This window comes from Kogia breviceps, chromosome 4 (assembly GCF_026419965.1).
Source record: "Kogia breviceps isolate mKogBre1 chromosome 4, mKogBre1 haplotype 1, whole genome shotgun sequence".
Taxonomy (NCBI): domain Eukaryota; kingdom Metazoa; phylum Chordata; class Mammalia; order Artiodactyla; family Physeteridae; genus Kogia; species Kogia breviceps.
Genome location: NC_081313.1, coordinates 132,768,175 through 132,786,961, shown reverse-complemented (window position 1 = coordinate 132,786,961; position 18,787 = coordinate 132,768,175). Strand labels below are relative to the sequence as shown.

Below are 18,787 nucleotides of genomic sequence, written 5' to 3'. Positions count from 1 at the left end.
ACTTCAAACTATACTATACAAAGCTACAGTAATCAAGACAGTATGGTACTGGCACAAAAACAGAAATATAGATCAATGGTACAGGATAGAATGCCCATAGATAAACCCACGCACATATGGGCACCTAATTACGACAAAGGAGGCAAGAACATACAATGGAGAAAAGACATCCTCTTCAATAAGTGATGCTGAGAAAACTGGACAGCTACGTGTAAAAGAATGAAATTAGAATACTACCTAACACCATACACAAAAATAAACTCTATATGGATTAAACACTTAAACACAAGGCCAGACACTATAAAACTCTTAGAGGAAAACATAAGAAAAACACTCTTTGACATAAACCACAGCAAGATTTTTTTTGACCCATATCCTAGAGTAACGGAAATAAAAACAAAAATAAACAAATGGGACTTAAACTTAAGAGCTTTTGTACAGCAAAGGAAACCATAACCAAGACAAAAAGACAACCCTCAGAATGGGAGAAAATAATATTTGCAAATGAAACAACAGACAAAGGATTAATCTCCAAAATATACAAACAGCTCATGGAGCTCAATATGAAAAAACCCAAACAATCCGTTAAAAAATGGGTGAAAGACCTAAATAGACATTTCATACAGATGGCCAAGAGGCACATGAAAAGATGCTCAACATCACTAATTATTAGAGAAATGCAAATCAAAACTACAATGAGGTATCACCTCACGCTGGTCAGAATGGCCATTATCAAAAAATCTATAGAAACAATAAATGCTGGAAAGGGTGTGGTGAAAAGGGAATCCTCCTGCACTGTTGGTGGGAATGTAAATCGATACAACCACTATGGAAAACAGTATGCAGGTTCCTTAAAAAACTAAAAAGAGAACTACCATATGACCCAGCAATCCCACTACTGGGCATATACCTTGAGAAAACCGTAATTCAAAAAGAGACATGTACCACAATGTTCACTGCAGCACTATTTACAATAGCCAGGACATGGAACCAACCTAAATGTCCATCAACAGATGAATGGGTAAGGAAGATGTGGCACATATACACAATGCAATATTACTCAGCCATAAAAATAAATGAAATTGAGTTATTTATAGTGAGGTGGATGGGCCTAGAGTCTCTCATACAGAGTGAAGTAAGTCAGAAAGAGAAAAACAGATACCATATGCTAACACATATATATGGAAGCTAAAAAAAAAAAAGGTATTGATGAACCTAGTTGAAGGGCAGGAATAAAGAGATAGACATAGAAAATGGGCTTGAGGACATGGGGTGGAGGGTGAAGTGAGAGTAGCATTGACATATATACACTACCAAATGTAAAATAGTTGACTGGTGGGAAGCAGCAGCGTAGCACAGGGAGATGTCTTGGTGCTTTATGATGACCTAGAGGGGTGATGGGAGGGAGGCTCAACAGGGAGGGGATATGGGGACATGTGTATGCATATGGCTATTCGCTTCATTGTGCAACAGAAACTAACAAAGTATTGTGAAGTAATTATATTCCAATAAAGATCTATAAAAAAAACCAAACTCAGTAAAAAAGCAAACAATCTATTTAGAACATGAGAAAAAAATATTTTAGTGAAGATGTTATACAGATGGTATTAAGCACATGAAAAGATGTTCAACTTCATTAGCCATAAGAGAAATGAAGATGAAAATCACAATGAGAATCCACCACACACCTATCAGAATGGCTAAAATAAAAAACAGTAACAATACCAAATGCTGGCCAGGATGCAGAGAAACTGGATCACTCATATACTGCAAGGGGGAATGTAAAAACGTACAGCCACTCAAGGAAACATTTTGGAAGTTTCTTAAAAAAATTAAATAAGTAACTACTATATAATACAAAAATTGCGCTCCTTGGCATTTATTCCATAGAAATGAAGACTTAGAAATGAAGACTTACATTTATCCAAATATTTGTACATGAATGTTTATAGAAGTTTTATTCATAATAGCCCCAAACTGGAAACAAGACAGATATCCTTCAGGGGGTAAATAGTTAAAAAAAAAAATCAAAGGTACACCCACACTATGGAATACTATTCAGCAATAAAAAATAATCAACTATTGATAGATACAACAACCTGAATGGATTTCCAGAGATTTATGCTAAATGAAAAAGCCAATCCCCAAAGGTTACATACTGTATGATTCCACTTATATAATATCTTGAAACAACAAAACTATAAAAATGAAAAATAGACTAGTAGTTGCCAAGGGTTAAGAAGGGGTGGCAGTGGGAGGGTATAGTTATAAAAGGGCAAAATGAGTAATCCTTATGGCTATGGAAATGTTCTCTATCTTGGCTTCTATCATTCTTTGTTTTTATTTTTAAAAATTTAGAAAATTATTTTATTTATTTTTATTTTTGGCTGCATTGGGTCTTTGTTGCTGCACACAGGCTTTCTCTATTTGCTGTGAGTGGGGGCTACTCTTTGTTGCGGTGCGTGGGCTTCTTATCGTGGTGGCCTCTCTTGTTGCGGAGCATGGGCTCTAGGCACGCAGGCCTCAGCAGTTGTGGCATGCAGGCTCAGTAGTTGTGGCTCATGGGCTTAATTTCCCTGCAGCATGTGGGATCTTCCCGGACTGGGGCTCAAACCTGTGTCCCCTGCATTGGCAGGTGGATTCTTAACCACTGTGCCACCAAGGAAGTCCATTCTTGATATCCTGGTTGTGATACATGCACTAAAGTTTTGCAATATGTTACCATTGGGCAAAATTGTGTAAAGAGGACATGTGATCTCTCTGTATTATTCCTTACAACTGCATAAGAATCTACAACTATGTCAAAATAAAATTTTAAATTAAAAAAGTTAAAAAGCCTAGGAAAGATAAAATGGAATAAAAGAAAATAATTAGTCCAAAAGAAGGCAGAAAAGGAGGTAAAAATGAACAAAGAACAAAAGGGACAAACAGGAAACAAACAGTAAGATGACAGATGTAAAAACCAATAATTAAATTAAATGTAAATGGAACAAATAACTCCAGTTAAAAGGCAGGGATTTTCAGCTGCCTAAAAAAGCAAATCTGCCTATATACTGTTTACAATAAATATAACCTTTTTTTAAAAAAATTTTTTGTTATACTCAGAGAAGAGTTGCAAGAATAGTACAAATAATTCCCAAATACCCTTAGTACTTTTCACTCAGGTTCCCCAAGTGTTAAACATTTACCATATCTTCTTTTTCCTTCTTACTAACTCTGTCTTTCTATTTTTTTCTCTAAACGATTTGATAGTAAGTTGCAGACATGATGCCCATTTATCCCTAAATACTTGCAGTTTATAATTCCTAAAAACAAGGACATTCTCTAAGATAACCATGTACAATGATAAAAAAATCAGAAAATTAATCTTAATGCAATACTATTATATTAATCATAGACTTTAATCAGATTTTTTTTCATTGTCTTAATGATGCTATTAATAGCAAAAGAAAATCCCAGATTATGCATTGCATTCAGTTGCCTGTTTTTTTTTTTTTTTTTTTTTTGCGGTATGCGGGCCTCTCACTGTTGTGGCCTCTCCCGTTGCGGAGCACAGGCCCCGAATGCGCAGGCCCAGCGGCCATGGCTCACGGGCTTAGTTGTTCCGTGGCATGTGGGATCTTCCCGGACCAGGGCACGAACCCGTGTCTCCTGCATCAGCAGGCGGACTCTCAACCACTGCGCCACCAGGGAAGCCCAAGTTGCCTGTTTTTTAATGTCCTTTGATCTGGAACAGTTCCTCAACCTTGCTTTGTCTTTCATGACATTGACAGTTTGGAAAAGTGCAGGTCAGTTTTTTTCATAGAATGTTTCTCATTTGGGATTTCTCTGATATTTTCCCATGATTTGATTGAGGTTATGCATTTTTTGGCAAGAGGACTGCAAAAATGTTGTGTGTATCATATCAAGGGGCATATGATGTCAATTTGTCCCATTGCGGGTGTTAATTTTGATCACTTGACTATGGTAGTATCTCCACAGTAAAGTTATTATTTTTCACTTCATAATTAGTATCTCGTGAGAATATACTTTGAGATTATGCAAATATCTTGGTACTCCACAAACTTTCACAATTTTAGTACACACTCATACCTGAATTTACTCTTATTATGATGGTTGCCAAATGGCATTTTTTCCCCTAATTCATCATTTCTTCTTATATTTATTAGCTGGCTTTCTAATATAAGGAAGAGAGCCTGTTTTCTTCCTTCCTATCAGTATTAGAATCATGGATTCTTATTTTACACAACAATTTATAATGTTTTACTGTCAATATTTATTTGATACTCAAATTATCCCAGATTTAGTCAGTGGAAGCCCTTTAAGCTTCTTTTGACATGTTCTGAACATTCCTTGAACATTTCCTCACTTTTTGGAACAAGATGTTCTAGGCTTATTTTATACTTTTCTTTACCTCAGCTCTGGAATTAGTCATTTCCTTAAAGAACTCTGGTTCCTTTTAGTATAAACTAGTATTTACAAACAAAGATCTGAGTACTAGGTGTACTCATTGCTACTAGGGTGTAATTGTTTCTATGCTCTCTCAGTGGGTAAAGGTAGGAAACAGACGTATGAATTCACACACACACACACACACACACACACACACTCTCTCTCTCTCTCTCTCTCTCTCTACATATATATATGTGTGTGTATATATGTATATAAATAAAACACACTCACACATCTACATTTATTCCTATATCTATCTATATTTATTAGAAACCACAAGTTCATGTTGATACCTCCAATTCCAATCCAGCACCACAGGGTTCCTTCTATCCTTTCCCCTTTTCATATGTGTAACTCTCTTCTCTGACATTGAGAAACTTGGCTCTCATTATCCACAATACATTTATTTGTTTAATCCTAGAATATACATAAGATAGTTTTTGAATTGTTAACTCATACTTTCCGTGAAAAAGAAATTTACTAACTAGAGTTTAATATTTACTTACACTTCATTTTGTCTTTAGCCTGGGGGCGTTTAGTCCAGATACTGTGTTTTACCTTACTTGGACAGACTAGTGGTTTCCAGGGGTTGGAGAAGATGAATAGTTACCTGTAAAAGGGTAGTATAAGGGATCTTTGTGGTGATGGAACAGTTCCATATATCTTGACTGTGCTGGTGGTTATATGAAGCTACAAATGTGATAAAATTACATAGAACTACCCTCAAATGAGTGCAATCTAGGTGAAATGGATGAAATCTGAATATGTTCTGTGGATTATACCAATATCAATTTCCTTTTTGTGATACTGTTATAGTTATGCAAGATGTAATCACTAGGGGAAAGAGGGTGAAGGGTACACAGGACCCCTCTGTACTAGTTTTTGCAACTTCCTGTGAATCTATAATTATTTGAAAATAAGAAGTAAAAAAAAAAGTTGCTTGGGCTTGTCCTCCCTCCCATCCCCCACCCCATGGCCCCAATTATTCATTTAAAACACAGGTTAATTTGTGTCTGTTTGTATTGCATGTTAGGCTCCCATCTAACTTCCTTGCTGATTTATTTTTTTTTTGAGTATATAAAACATTAATATGGTTCTAAATGTCTAAAAGTTATAACTATACAGAGAAGTATATTCAGGGAAGTATTACACTACCAATACTACCATTAAGGTCATTCCAACTCCAGCTCAGCACCTTATCTGCTTTCCAGCCCATTGCCATCTATCTACCCCTGTATGTAAGTAATTTGATTAGTCTGCAGTTTATCTTAACTTGGTTTCTTTTTTTGTAAATTATTATAATCATGTATATTTAAAAATTTCTCCTTCTTAGAAAAAGATATATATATTTATTATGCATACTCTTTTGTATTTTGCTTTGTTTACTTAACAATATATTTTGGAAAACAGATCATAAATATTTTGCTCCTATTTTAAAATTTTACTTTTTTACAGCTACATCTTCACTGTGTAGATGTACCACAGATATTCAACCACTGCCCTATGTATGGGCATTTGGGTTGTATCTAGTATTTTGCAATTACAAACATGATGTTGTGAATATCCTTGTGCATATGTATTTTTATACTGTTAAAAGTGTACCTTCAGGGTAAATTCCTAGACATGAGATTGCTGGGTCAAGATGTACATGTACCTTTAATTTTGTTAGATATTGTAAAATTCCCCTCCATAAGGCTTGTACCATTCTGCAGTCCCACCAGCAATGTATGAGTACCTACCTGCTTTCTCAAATCCTCACTAATAGAGTGTTTTATAGTACTTTAAAATTTTTACTATTTAGATAGGTTAGAAATGGTACCTCAGTGTAGTTTTAATTTAAATTTCTTTAAATATGAATGAGGTTGAACATTATAACAAAATAAAATCACAGATCACCATCTCTAGTAAACATGGATGCAAAAGCCCTTAACAAAATATTAGCAAATTCAATCTGTCAATAAAAAAAGGATAACATATCACAGTCAAGTAGGGTTTTTTATTCTAGGAATGCAAGGTTGTTTTAATGTTAGGAAATTAATCAATGTAATTCATCACATCAATGGAAGAAAGGAGAAAAATTTTGACTATCTCAATAGAGGAAAAAAAATTCACAAATTTTAATAACTATTCTTCACAAAAACACTCAATATATTAGAAATAGAAGGAAGCCTCCTCAATCTGACAAGGGGCACCTATGAAACACCTACAGCTAATACTACTACTAAATGGTCAAAGACTGAATGTTTGCTCCCTAAGATCAGGCATAAGGCAAGGATGTCTGTTCCTATCACTTCTCCAACATTCTATTGAAGGTATTAGCCCATGCAATAGGGTAAGATAAAAAAGCAAAAGGCATACAGATTGGAAAGGAAGAGGTTAAACTGTTTTTATTTGCAGACAAAATATTGTGTATGTAGAAAATTCTAAGGAAACTACAGAAATATTCCTACTAGAATAAATGAATTCAGCAAGGTTGCAGGATTTCTATATGCTATCAATGAGGCACTGGAAAATGATAGGTCACATGGGTTATGCTTTTGTCAAAACTCATGGAAGGATATTTATGTAAATTAGTTTGTATCATTTAATTGCATGTAAATTATACCTAAACTTTTAAAAGTTAAAACAACCAAGATAAAAGTATATAAATTATCTTCTAGTATAATTTGGGGTGGTTGCCAATATGCCCTTTCTGAGAAAGTTTTAAAGTAGGGCCAGGTTTTATTTAAAAATTTTTTGTCTATGTTAAGCCCAAATTTGTTTACAGTTACCCATTCCTTAGATTTCCCATCTCTCACCAGAATTTGGGCATAAATGAATGAATTGTATGGGAGTTGGACCCAAATGAAATATCCCTAACAAAGTGATAGAGCAAGCATGGGATTTATGAATGTTTCCTTTTGGCTGACCACTGTAATGTATTGCCTTCTTTGAACTGACCTTGGATTTAAGAAGTCCTGGGTTTAAATCTGGATTCTGAATGTGATTAACTGTGTAAACTTGGGTTAGTTATTTAACTACTTAGAGTATTTTTCTCATTTGTTAAACAGGAATAACATTATAAAGTTTTATGAAAACATGGGATAATTAACATGACAATGACTGGAACATTGTAGGGACCCAATAAATGTTTGTCTTAATCTTAGCAGGATATTTTAATTAAATCTTTATTACAATTCTATTTGGTATGACATTTTCTTCCAATAGAGGAACCAGAACTATACAAGAATAGTCTTGGCTGTCAACTGGGAGCTTAGGGGATGGGGATGGGAAGCAGACATGGACCTGATGGAGATAATTTCCCCCAAGGGCCACCACCGTACAATGGCTTTCTCATAGTTATTTTCTGTATCAGAAACTGTTCATGAATCCATATTCATTCCAGTTTATTTTTCTTCTTTCAGATTTCTAAAATTACTGGTTCAAAGGAGGAATCACTGGCCCTAGCCAAGAGCTCTATTTCCTTTTCTCTTCCTGATGAAATGCTTTACTAATTAATGCTTAGAGAAACTGAATTCCTTATTCTTAGTATCTGGGCTCATTCTACAGGTGCAACCCTATTCATTCTTGGGTCACCTCTTTTTCCCCTAATATTGGATATGCCTATTTCAATCATCAAGACTTTAGTGAACAGTTATACCAGGCTCTGTGGCTCAGAGAAGATGGTCGTGCCTCACAGTTGAACCTTGAGAGATGAGTAAAGTTATTAGACAGATGGATAAAGTGGGAAAATTTAGGCTCCATTTAAGGTACCCTGCCTCTTCCCAAGAAATTATGCCTTAGTTGCAAATAATAATAACTGGTTGAGAACCTCTTTCTTTCAAAAGGTTAAGGAGACAGGAACTATCCCTCTACCTCTTTTTTCCTAATTTAACTACCATTTGGAATTTTCTTTTGAAATTATGTTCCCAGACCAAAACAAAAACCAAACGAACAACAACAACAAAAAACTAAGACTCACCTCTGACTCCTCTCAGGAATGTCCAGCACAAACCCAAACATCATTTCAGCAATTTTATTGGAGCTGCATGTGGGGGTCCTATCCACCTCTACGGCTATGGACAGCATCCTCTGCAGCTGGCATACAATCCTGAGTCCAGAACACAGAACACAAATGACCGGGAGGGTCTGGCAAAGAGCTACCCTACTGGCTAGGATGAGGTCCCCACCAGTGTACTAAAGGATCTTGTAAAGCACACGCTAGGGTCAGGGAGAACTACTCAAGCATCAGCATGCTTTTATTAGCAATTTTCACCTACCTGAATCCCTTTTGCCAGATCATACTATCTGAACCTCTCAGAACCTGGGGTTGAGCTGTAAAAGCAAGCTGCTTTTAAATTCAAAAAGAGAAACATACAATCTTAAGGATCTAGAGAACTTTAAGGATCACCTAACCTATAACTTCTCTATTTTACAGATGAAGAAACAGGTCCAGAATGACTAACAATTATTTGAATTTCTTTGATAGGAGAAAATACATATTTACCATATAGTCTTCTCCTGTTACTGGTTCCTTTATAATAATCTTTTACTAAGTTCAGTCTCAGAATTTCAACTGGTGAAACGTGACCCTCTCTCTCATCAGACCTAACTGTGGGAGACAGCCAGGCTGATGTGGCAGAAGGAATCTGGGCAACCTCTCAGAAAGTGAGCCTGGCCTTGAAGCTAGCCTTTTCTAACATGCAGTATTATTTGTGAGGGAAGGAAGGGCTCTGTTTTCAGAAAATCTGCAGCCAGTGACACAATAGGTGGAACAGGGACTCTGGCATCAGATTCTGGCTCAGCAATGACAAGCTGATCAATTTTTGACAAAGTATTAAACTGCTTTCAGTCTAAGTTCTCTCATCTCAAAAACGGAGAAATCATACCACCTATTTCATAAAGTTGTGCTGTTTAAGGTATCTGGCAGATAGGCACTCATTAATGGTAAACAGCAGTGCCTACTGTTGTTGTTAAGATCATGATCATTTTTAGGGGGACTCTATTTTATTCTACTAATATCTACTTACAATAAATTTATTACTATTATTATTATTATTATTATATTAGCTTTCATTTAAGGAACAGTGTCTGCTTCTCTCTTGGGTCTATATACTGAGTTCTGAGATAACCCTACTTTACGACCTTCCCCAATCTGCTCAAGCAAATACTTCATTGTTCCAAAACATTCTCCCTTTAGATACAAGATTTTCTCCTAAATTAGTTAAAACCCATAGTACTTATATGAAAATAAGTTCAATGCAACTAGATTATTATATAGAGTTGTGAATTTAGGCACAAATGCTGTATTTGAAATATCAAGTGTGACTGTCATTTTTAACATAATTGACATGGAATAGCAGGTTACTTGTGCAAGGGCAGCTCCAGCCCCCAAATCCTGGCATTTCTCAAAAAATGCCGAGACCACTTTCAATCCCATAAAAAAAATGCCAGGAATCTCTGTCCAGTGTGGTCTGAGGTAACAGGACCTGCCCTGGTCTGAGCCACTGCTGTTGTAACCTGTTGGAACCTGCAGGTTGAACTGCTCTTCTTCTTCCAGGACTGGAGGAGAGACCTAGGTCCTTGAGGACAAGAGGCTGCTGGAACACCCACTACGCATGACTCCTCTTCTGTCAGTGGACAGATGAAGTGGTGAGTAGCTGTAACCCTGTATTGTCTCTTGGAATCTAGGAAAGGGAGGGCACTGTCCTCTGGCTTTTGTTCCACTTCGGCTTTGTGAATATATATTCACTTAGTGAAGTCCTATTCATCTAGGGGGAAAGCATCTGCTTTTGTTTTACCTTTGGAATTAGGAATTTAGCCTTTAGTCAAACTAAGATAGTTTTTAGTAAAAATCAGCCCATGTTATAAGAGCTTGTTAATTTTGGGGAAACTCCTCTTAGGGGGTGGTGCTGTTCTCTAAAACAGTAAATCCCAATAGCCCCAGGAAAGATAACTTCTGCCTGCTCCTTACAGCTGATTGGTGTTCTTTGTCAGGTTAGGCTGGGGAGAAGGGTGGCTACTGCTGGACTTCAAGATTCCTGTTCCTGGAGAGGTTTGATTCTCCTTTGGGGACTGAGTTAATCTGTCTTCAGTTACTGCTTTGACCAACCACTTGATGACATCCCTGCAATGGAAAAAAGATAAGAAAGAAAAAGTTTAATTTATTTATTTTTTAAATTTTTGGCTGTGTTGGGTCTTCGGTTCTGTGCGAGGGCTTTGTCTAGTTGCAGAGAGAGGGGGGCCACTCCTCATCGCAGTGCACGGGCCTCTCACTGTCACGGCCTCTCCCGTTGCAGAGCACAGGCTCCAGATGCGCAGGCTCAGCAGTTGTGGCTCACGGGTCCAGTTGCTCCGCGGCATGTGGGATCTTCCTGGACCGGGGCATGAACCCGTGTCCCCTGCATCGGCAGACGGACTCTCAACCACTGTGCCACCAGGGAAGCCCAAGAAAAAGTTTAAACTTCTGTCATACTATATGGTGCTCAGAACAGCAACTTTAACATGGGCTCCTAGAACTCTAGATTTCCCTAAAGGCAACAGAGAGGGTCCTTAGGCTACTTTCAATATTTAAAAAGTCTAATGGAAACCCTGCATTTAATTGAAGTAAGGTTACAAAAGATAAGTAAAACATCAACATTTTTCTTTAAGTTAGAATTATTGAAAGGTATCTCCAAGGTCAAAGAGCACTATCTGTGGCTTCCTGACCAGGAACATTCCTTGACAAAGTGGAAAGTTGAACTGGATGACTTTGTTGGCTTTCTATTATTAGATGTCAGTAATTAATGCTAAAACCAAGGTTTAGAGTATGTGCAGTGGAGTCAAACCTTACGCAGGGTGTAGGCTCACAAAGTTAGTAAGGTAAAAACATCTCATATAGTCAAAATTACTTTTGATGATTACTTAGGTTACCCAGGTAAAAATGATGGATTGAATATACACATCTAATTTTGTTCCCTCCTAAAATGCCACTAATACTACAGTAAATAATTTTTAAAAAAATCCACAAAGGAGGGAAGAAAAGGAGGGCAGATAATAACAGTAAAAATATGGAAGCTGGAAGGAAAATGAAGTATATTCACAAAAATTCTACAGTAGTGGAAATGAATATGCTACAGTGGATAGGTATGGACAAATCTGAGTACTCTATAATAGTAAGTGAAATATAAAAGTACCAATTGATTACATACAGCATGATACTCTTATATACAGCTAAAAGGAACTAAAATAAAAACTTTACAGGAACACATATAGATGCAATAAAACTATATAAAAAGGAAAGGAACATGATGAACATTCAGGATGCCAATTACTTTGGGTGCAAGAGGTGCAAAAAGTGGGGGATGGGGGATGGATGTAGGTAATTGTCAAGGTCCTAGCCTTTGATTTAAAGGGTTGGGTAAGAGATGCTGATTACAAAATTCAAAGTAACCAATTAACTAAATAAATAAGGCAAATGTCATGTTTAGGTGATGTTTAATCTAAGTCTATGACTTTGGCAAAGGGATAAATTTTAACTGACTTGGCAGAATTGAGAAAGCTGAATCCTAAGCCAGCAGTAGAGAAGAGCAATCCTATTTAATCCTATTTACCAAAAAATGGAAAAAAAAAATCTTCAATAAGTGCTGCAAATGGCAGTATGAGGTTTCCATGAATTTCGGGTAAAAGTGGGTAAATTAAAATAAATATGATGGCTTGTAATCTGTTTAAGAAACTTTTAGATCTTCTCTCCCAATGCTGAAGACTACAGGTTAACTTTGTGGAGAGGTAAAACAGAGGGTCTCTGGACTGGGATACCAGGCACAGCTGGGAGGCAAAGGCATCAAAGCAAAAACAGGGGCTCTAAGTGAACTTATGCATGCTCAATGCAGAGATCCTTGCCACCTTCCCAGAACTCTCTTCCCCAAACCTGGCATCCTAGTCTTTATCCTTCATGTAGGAAATCTGAAGTCTTTTCTGGAAAACTCATCCAGCCCAAGAGGAAAGACCTAAAGACATTGACGAGGTATTTTCTAAGAAACGGGCAGCCAGTTCCACCTACAGGAAACTCAGAAGTGACAAGTCCTCACCTGTACTCAGAGCTTCCAAGAGCTTTGGAGTCACCTTTAAACGTGGATAGATTACAAAAGTTTACCAGACATCTATGGACATATTCTAATATGAGAGATAAACACCAAAAAGCCAAACCAACCCTCCTTTCTCCTCAAAAAAGCAACTTGGAGAAAACAGACATTATACACGGAACTAACAAAAACAAAAGCTATCATTAGTATAATCAAAGATATGAAAAGATACGGATCCATGAAAGAAAAAGACAAGAACAGAATACTATTTATTATTTTTAAAAAGGAACATTTAAAGAAAAAGAGCTCTTGGAAATTAAAAACATGATAACAGGAATGAAAATTCTATTTTCCAAGAATGAAGGATATGAAATGGCCCATTGAATGCCCAGCATACTAGATGAACATAGATCTAAAATAAATATATTGGGCAAAAAGAAGATTCTATAAACAGCCAGAGAGAAAAATCAAGGTACACACAAAGAATCAGTAATCAAAGTAGCTTATGGCTTCTTCATAGCAATTCTGGAAGCAAGAAGACAATCGAAGATTTCCTTTAATATTCTGTAGAAAAGATATTTCTAACCTAAATATCTATACTCACTTATCAATCAACGTGTGGGAAGATAAAGATATTTTCAGACATACAAGATCTCAAAAATTTTACTTCCCACATACCTTTCTAAGAAGCTACTGGAGACTGATCTATCAAAAACATGGGAGTAAACCAAGAAAGAGAAGATATGAAACAGAGATCCAACACTGGAAACAGGTGAAGGGAATTTTTCACATTTATGATAAAGACTGGAAAAGAGGACAACCAATCCAGATTGAAGGAGGTCAAAACGTTCCACCACAGATCTTCAAGAAGAACTTCATAAGACTAACCCAGTGTGAATAAACATCTTGATGGGATATTTAAACCAAACGGCAGAGAATCTGGGGTTGACTTCTGATATGCACAAACAATACGAGGAAACTAAAAATGAGGCAGTTATTAACTCTAAGGAAAACAAAAAAGTTATGAGTGAAAGGAAAAGTAATCACAGTTTAGTACTTGGCTCAACTCTGACTAGCACACATAGTTATAGTGATGGAAACATTGGATACTGATCTAAACAAAATTATGATATAACTCTATTAATGGCATGGGGGCTGGGAAGTGTGTGTGTGTGTGTGTGTGTGTGTGTGTGTGTGTGTGTGTATGTGTGAGAGAGAGAGAGAGAGAGAGAGAGAAAGGGAGAGAGGAGGTAGAGGAAAAAGAGCTAACTCCTCATCTTTCATGTGGGGAGTTAATAGATAATAGCTAATGAAAAATCAACAATTAGCAACACAAGCAGTTTATTTAGCCATAAAGAGGTAAAAATCCAAAGAATCACTTAAATAAAAGAGTTGAAAGTAGTTACCCCTTGGGAAAGGAAAATGTGGGTGAGGGGATCTGGGGACTAGTGTATTTCTTAAATTGTGTAGAACTAGATTACTCTTTGTATGCACAGTTAAAAAAAGAAAAGAAAATCCCTTAAGGGGTCATATGGAGACTGATTTACCATCACTTTCTTTTTAAAAACTTATCTTTGAGGTATAACTTATATAAAGTAAATTGCACACTGGTTTTTGTTTGATGAATTATTTTATTTTAAGAAGGAAATGGAAAATTTTATTTGAGCTAAGTAAGCTGAGGATTATAACCCGGGAACAGCCTCTCAGAAAGCTCTGACAACTGTCCCACCAGTTAGAGGTCAAAGCACAGTTATATACTGTTTGATGAGTTTTGATAAATACATGTACACATCCGTGTAACCACAACCTCAATCTAATAGCCAAATCTTATTGAATCAAATACAGCTGGTTTCCCCTCCAGCTGGAACTGATTTTTTTCATTGATAAAGCACAAAATTGAGTATGTGGCTTGCATTTAGAGGTTACCAATGGCTATCTTTATTTTTAAAAAATTTTTTTGTGGTACGCAGGCCTCTCACTATTGTGGCCTCTCCCATTGCAGAGCACAGGCTCCGGATGCGCAGGCTCAGTGGCCATGGCTCAAGGGCCCAGCCGCTCCACAGCATGTGGGATCTTCCCAGACCAAGGCAAGAACCCATGTCCCCTGCATCAGCAGGCGGATTCTCAACCACTGCGTCACCAGGGAAGCCCACCAATGGCTATCTTTAAACCCAAGAGTTCAGTGTTGGGTATAGTGAGAGGCTCACACAATGAAAGTGAGTAACTTGTCACTGGATTGAGTTGGGTTCATGTCTCCCATCTCCCGATCCAGTGCCTAAGCTCACAAAGCAGAATGGTCAGGAGAGTTGCTCTCACTATTTAAATTGTTATTTTTCAATTTTAAACCCAACTATGCTATCCTGTGCTCTCTGTAGTTTCTCTACTTACTGATTTTCTACCCCCTATAATCATTAACATTTAAACTTTACATAAAATGGCACATCTAGGGAAATGGATATAAGCATGCAAACTAAGGGAGAAAAAGCTGACTGTAACTTAGAGCACAATGAAACATCCCCCTTTTTAAATTAAAGGAGTTATAATAGTTAATATCCCACACTGGCCTGTGAAAACTATTCTTAACAAATATGCAAGAACATATGAGAATGTAAATGTGAGTGAAAAAAATCTCAGTGATGCTCTGAAAAAAGGAATGCTAGTGATAAACATTTCCAAAAGAAGCAAAGCTTGTAGTTCCAGGATGAAAATTCTAGTCTGAGATCCCTACCCTACAAACCACATTTCCCCTCCGTTGGTATAAGGATATGGTAGTTCCCCACTCTGAAGCTTCCAGAAGCTTTGGCCCTGATCCTACAAAAAAAAAAAGTGCTTGCTACCTTACTGTACCTTATTGTCAGCCATGTGACCTATTATCGTAATAGACTTTTCAGAAAGTAATAGTGACAAATGAGATTTATCTTGAGTTACTCAGGGGGATGGAAATAAATTTAGGTTTATAAAAGCTGTGAAAAGTTTTACACAAGTCAAGTTTTCCCCCTGGATCTCACAAGGCCGTCTGAACAATACTGAAATAGACTAAAGGAAGTCTGATGGTCTTCGGAAGAAAACCACACAAGTTATGGCATCTGACACACAGTTGGTACAGAGAGGTTTTCTTCTAGGACTGTTTATAGTTGTAATAACTATCCCTGTTATACTATCTAGCTACTAGAAAATCTCATCTACCTGATGTTCTCCGGACTTGAGTAGCTGCCCACTTACAGCCCCTCTCTCTTGTCATCCCAGGGCTCAGATGGCTGGTTACCTGACATTGTGGGGTTGCTTGTCACAGGATAGCACAGTGCTTGCAATAGATTGCTGCAGGTGCTGTCGCTGCTTCCTCAGGATCTGTTGGAAATCATCTTCCAGGGTCTGTACTACATAACGTAGAAAAAGGACTCGCCCGGGCAGATTTTGTCCCTGGGGGAGAAAAAATGAGGAGTAAGTATTTCCTCTCAATCTCCTGGATGACACTGAGCACTGGGCTCTCATAAATACTAAGTCAAGGGAAGGCCCATGAGTCAATGAGTGTGTATCTAAAAGAGAGGTTTCTGGCAGAGAGCAAGCAGTCTAGGTCATTATGAAAGAGGGCAAACAGGGCAATCCTAGAGCTTGAAGAGTCAGTCTCTTTCTTTCACTGAACCTAACTATCAGTCTCAGGATAAACCCTAAACTGTGGATATCCGAACAGAGAGACAGAAAAATGACTCTGCCAAGCTACTAGATCAAGCAACCATGATGTTTATCTCACTGCTATACTTCTAGTAAGATGAGCTGATGCATATCCTTACTGTGAAAGCAAGTCTGAGCTGGGTTTTCTGTTACAGGTGAAATGATCCTAGCTGTTGAAGCCTAACTGATGCAGGTAAAGAGCATGGGCTTTGGTGGTGCACAGACCTTATTTATTTGTTTGTTTGAAACTCAGCTCCATTCCGTATTTAACTTACCCCTCTGAGTCTCAGTGTCCTTGTGATTTATGTGGTGATAACTAACCTTACCAAAGCCAGCGTAAGTGCCTGTCACACAGCAGGTAAGCATGCACAATTCTTTGGTTTCCCTTTACTGACAAGGAAGGACTTTCTGGCCTTGTGCTATTTGTTTTCTAAATGCCTTATAGTTTTATTGTCCCTCATTTCCTGCATTATTGTCTTTAGTTGATTTTTTCATACTGAAATGTTTACATTCTTTCTCATTTCCTTTTGTGTACATTCTATAGCTACTGTCTTTGTGGTTACCATGGGGATTACATTTAACGTTCTAAAATTATAATACTTTGAATTTATACCAGCTTAACTTCAATAACACACAAAAACTCTGCTCCTTTGCAGCTCTGTTCCCACCCCTTTTAGTTGTTGAAGTCACAAAACTATATCTTCATATATTGTGTGCCCCCAAATAAACTAATAATTCTTTTAAATGCATTAATCTTTTAAATTATGTAGAAAACAAAATGTGGAGTTACAAAGTTACAATACTAGCTTTTAGATTAATACTTTAAAAATGTATTAGTGGGCTTCCCTGGTGGCGCAGTGGTTGAGAGTCCGCCTGCCGATGCAGGGGACACGGGTTCGTGCCCCGATCCGGGAAGATCCCACATGCCGCGGAGCGGCTGGGCCCGTGAGCCATGGCCGCTGAGCCTGCGTGTCCGGAGCCTGTGCTCCGCAAGGGGAGAGGCCACAACAGTGAGAGGCCCGCGTACCGCGAAAAAAAAAAAAAAAAAATGTATTAGTTACTTAATACATTATAGGAAACCTATGTGGAGTTACAAACCACTGTTACAATAATAGCTTTTATAACTGCCCATGTATTTATCTTTATTGACATCTTTATTTCTTCATATGGCTTCAAGTTACTGTTTAGTGTTTCATTTTACCCTGCAGGACTCTCTTTAGCATTTCTTGATGAGCAGGGTTAGTAGTAAATGAACTCCCTCAGCTTTTGTTTATCTGGGAATGTCTTTATTTCTCCCTCATTTTTTTTTAAACAACTTTATTGGAGCATAATTGCTTTACAATGGTGTGTTAGTTTCTGCTGTATAACAAAGTGAATCAGCTATACGTATACTTATATCCTCATATTCCCTCCCTCTTGCATCTCCCTCCCACCCTCCCTATCCCACCCCTCTAGGTGGACATATATATATGTCCATATATGTGTATATATGTCCATGCCACTCTCTCACTTCATCCCAGCTTACCTTTCTCCCTCCCCATGTCCTCAAGTCCATTCTCTACATCTGCGTCTTTATTCCTGTCCTGCCCCTAGGTTCTTCAGAGACATTTTTTTTTTAGATTCCATATATGTTAGCATACGGTATTGTTTTTCTCTTTCTAACTTACTTCACTTTATGTGACAGTCCCTAGGTCCATCTACCTCACTACAAATAACTCAATTTCATTTCTTTCTATGGGTGAGTAATATTCCATTGTATATATGTGCCACATCTTTTTTAACCATTCAACTGTTGATGGACACTTAGGTTGCTTCCATGTCCTAGCTATTATAAATAGACCTGCAATTAACATTGTGGTACATGACTCTTTTTGAATTATGGTTTTCTCAGGGTATATGCCCAGTAGTTTCTCCCTCATTTTTGAAGGACAGTTTTGCTGGATACAGGAATCTTGGTTGACTTTTATTCTTTAGCACTTTGAATATATCGCCCCACTAACTTCTGGCCTCCAGTTTCTAATGAGAAATCTCTGATAATCTTATTGACGATCTTGTATTGATGTGTCACTTCTCTCCTGCTGCTCACCCTCATTTTTGAAGGAAAATTTTGCCAGATATAGTATTATTGGTTGACAGTTCTTTTCTTTTAGAACTTTGAATACATCATCCCATTGCCTTCTGACCTGCAAGGTTTTGCTAAGAATCTGCTGAGAGTCTTATATGAACTCATTTGTATGTGATAATTCACTTTTTTTCTTGCTGCTTTCAAGAAAAACTCTTTGACTTTTGACAGTCTGATTATAATGTGTCTTGGTGTGGGGTCTCTCTGGTTTATTCTCACTGGATCTTTCTTGAATTTGTATGCCCATTTCTTTCCTCAGACTTGGAAAGTTTTGGGTTATTATTTCTTCAAAAAAGCTCTTTGCCCCTTTCTCTCTTCCCTTTCTGGGACTTCCCTAATGTATATATGGTCCATTTAATGGTGTCCCATAGTCCCTTAGGTGCTCATCAATTTTCTTCGTTCTGTTTTCTTTTTGCTCCTCTGTCTCAGTGATTTCAAATGATCTTTCTTCATGTTCATTGATTATTTTTTCTCCTGCCTGACCAAGACTATTGTTGAA

At 37.4% G+C, this 18,787-nt stretch overlaps 1 protein-coding gene across 1 annotated transcript in view; it reads right to left on the bottom strand.

The window, feature by feature from the left end:
- Positions 1–18,787, bottom strand: part of SIMC1 (SUMO interacting motifs containing 1) — a 99,453-nt gene that overhangs the window by 18,005 nt on the left and 62,661 nt on the right. Inside the window, exons 5-7 of the mRNA XM_059060164.2 lie at positions 15,760–15,914; positions 10,406–10,558; positions 8,414–8,542 (exon numbers count right to left, since the gene is read on the bottom strand). Of these exons, the coding sequence (XP_058916147.1) occupies positions 8,414–8,542; positions 10,406–10,558; positions 15,760–15,914 (437 nt within the window). The remainder of the gene's footprint in view (positions 1–8,413; positions 8,543–10,405; positions 10,559–15,759; positions 15,915–18,787) is intronic.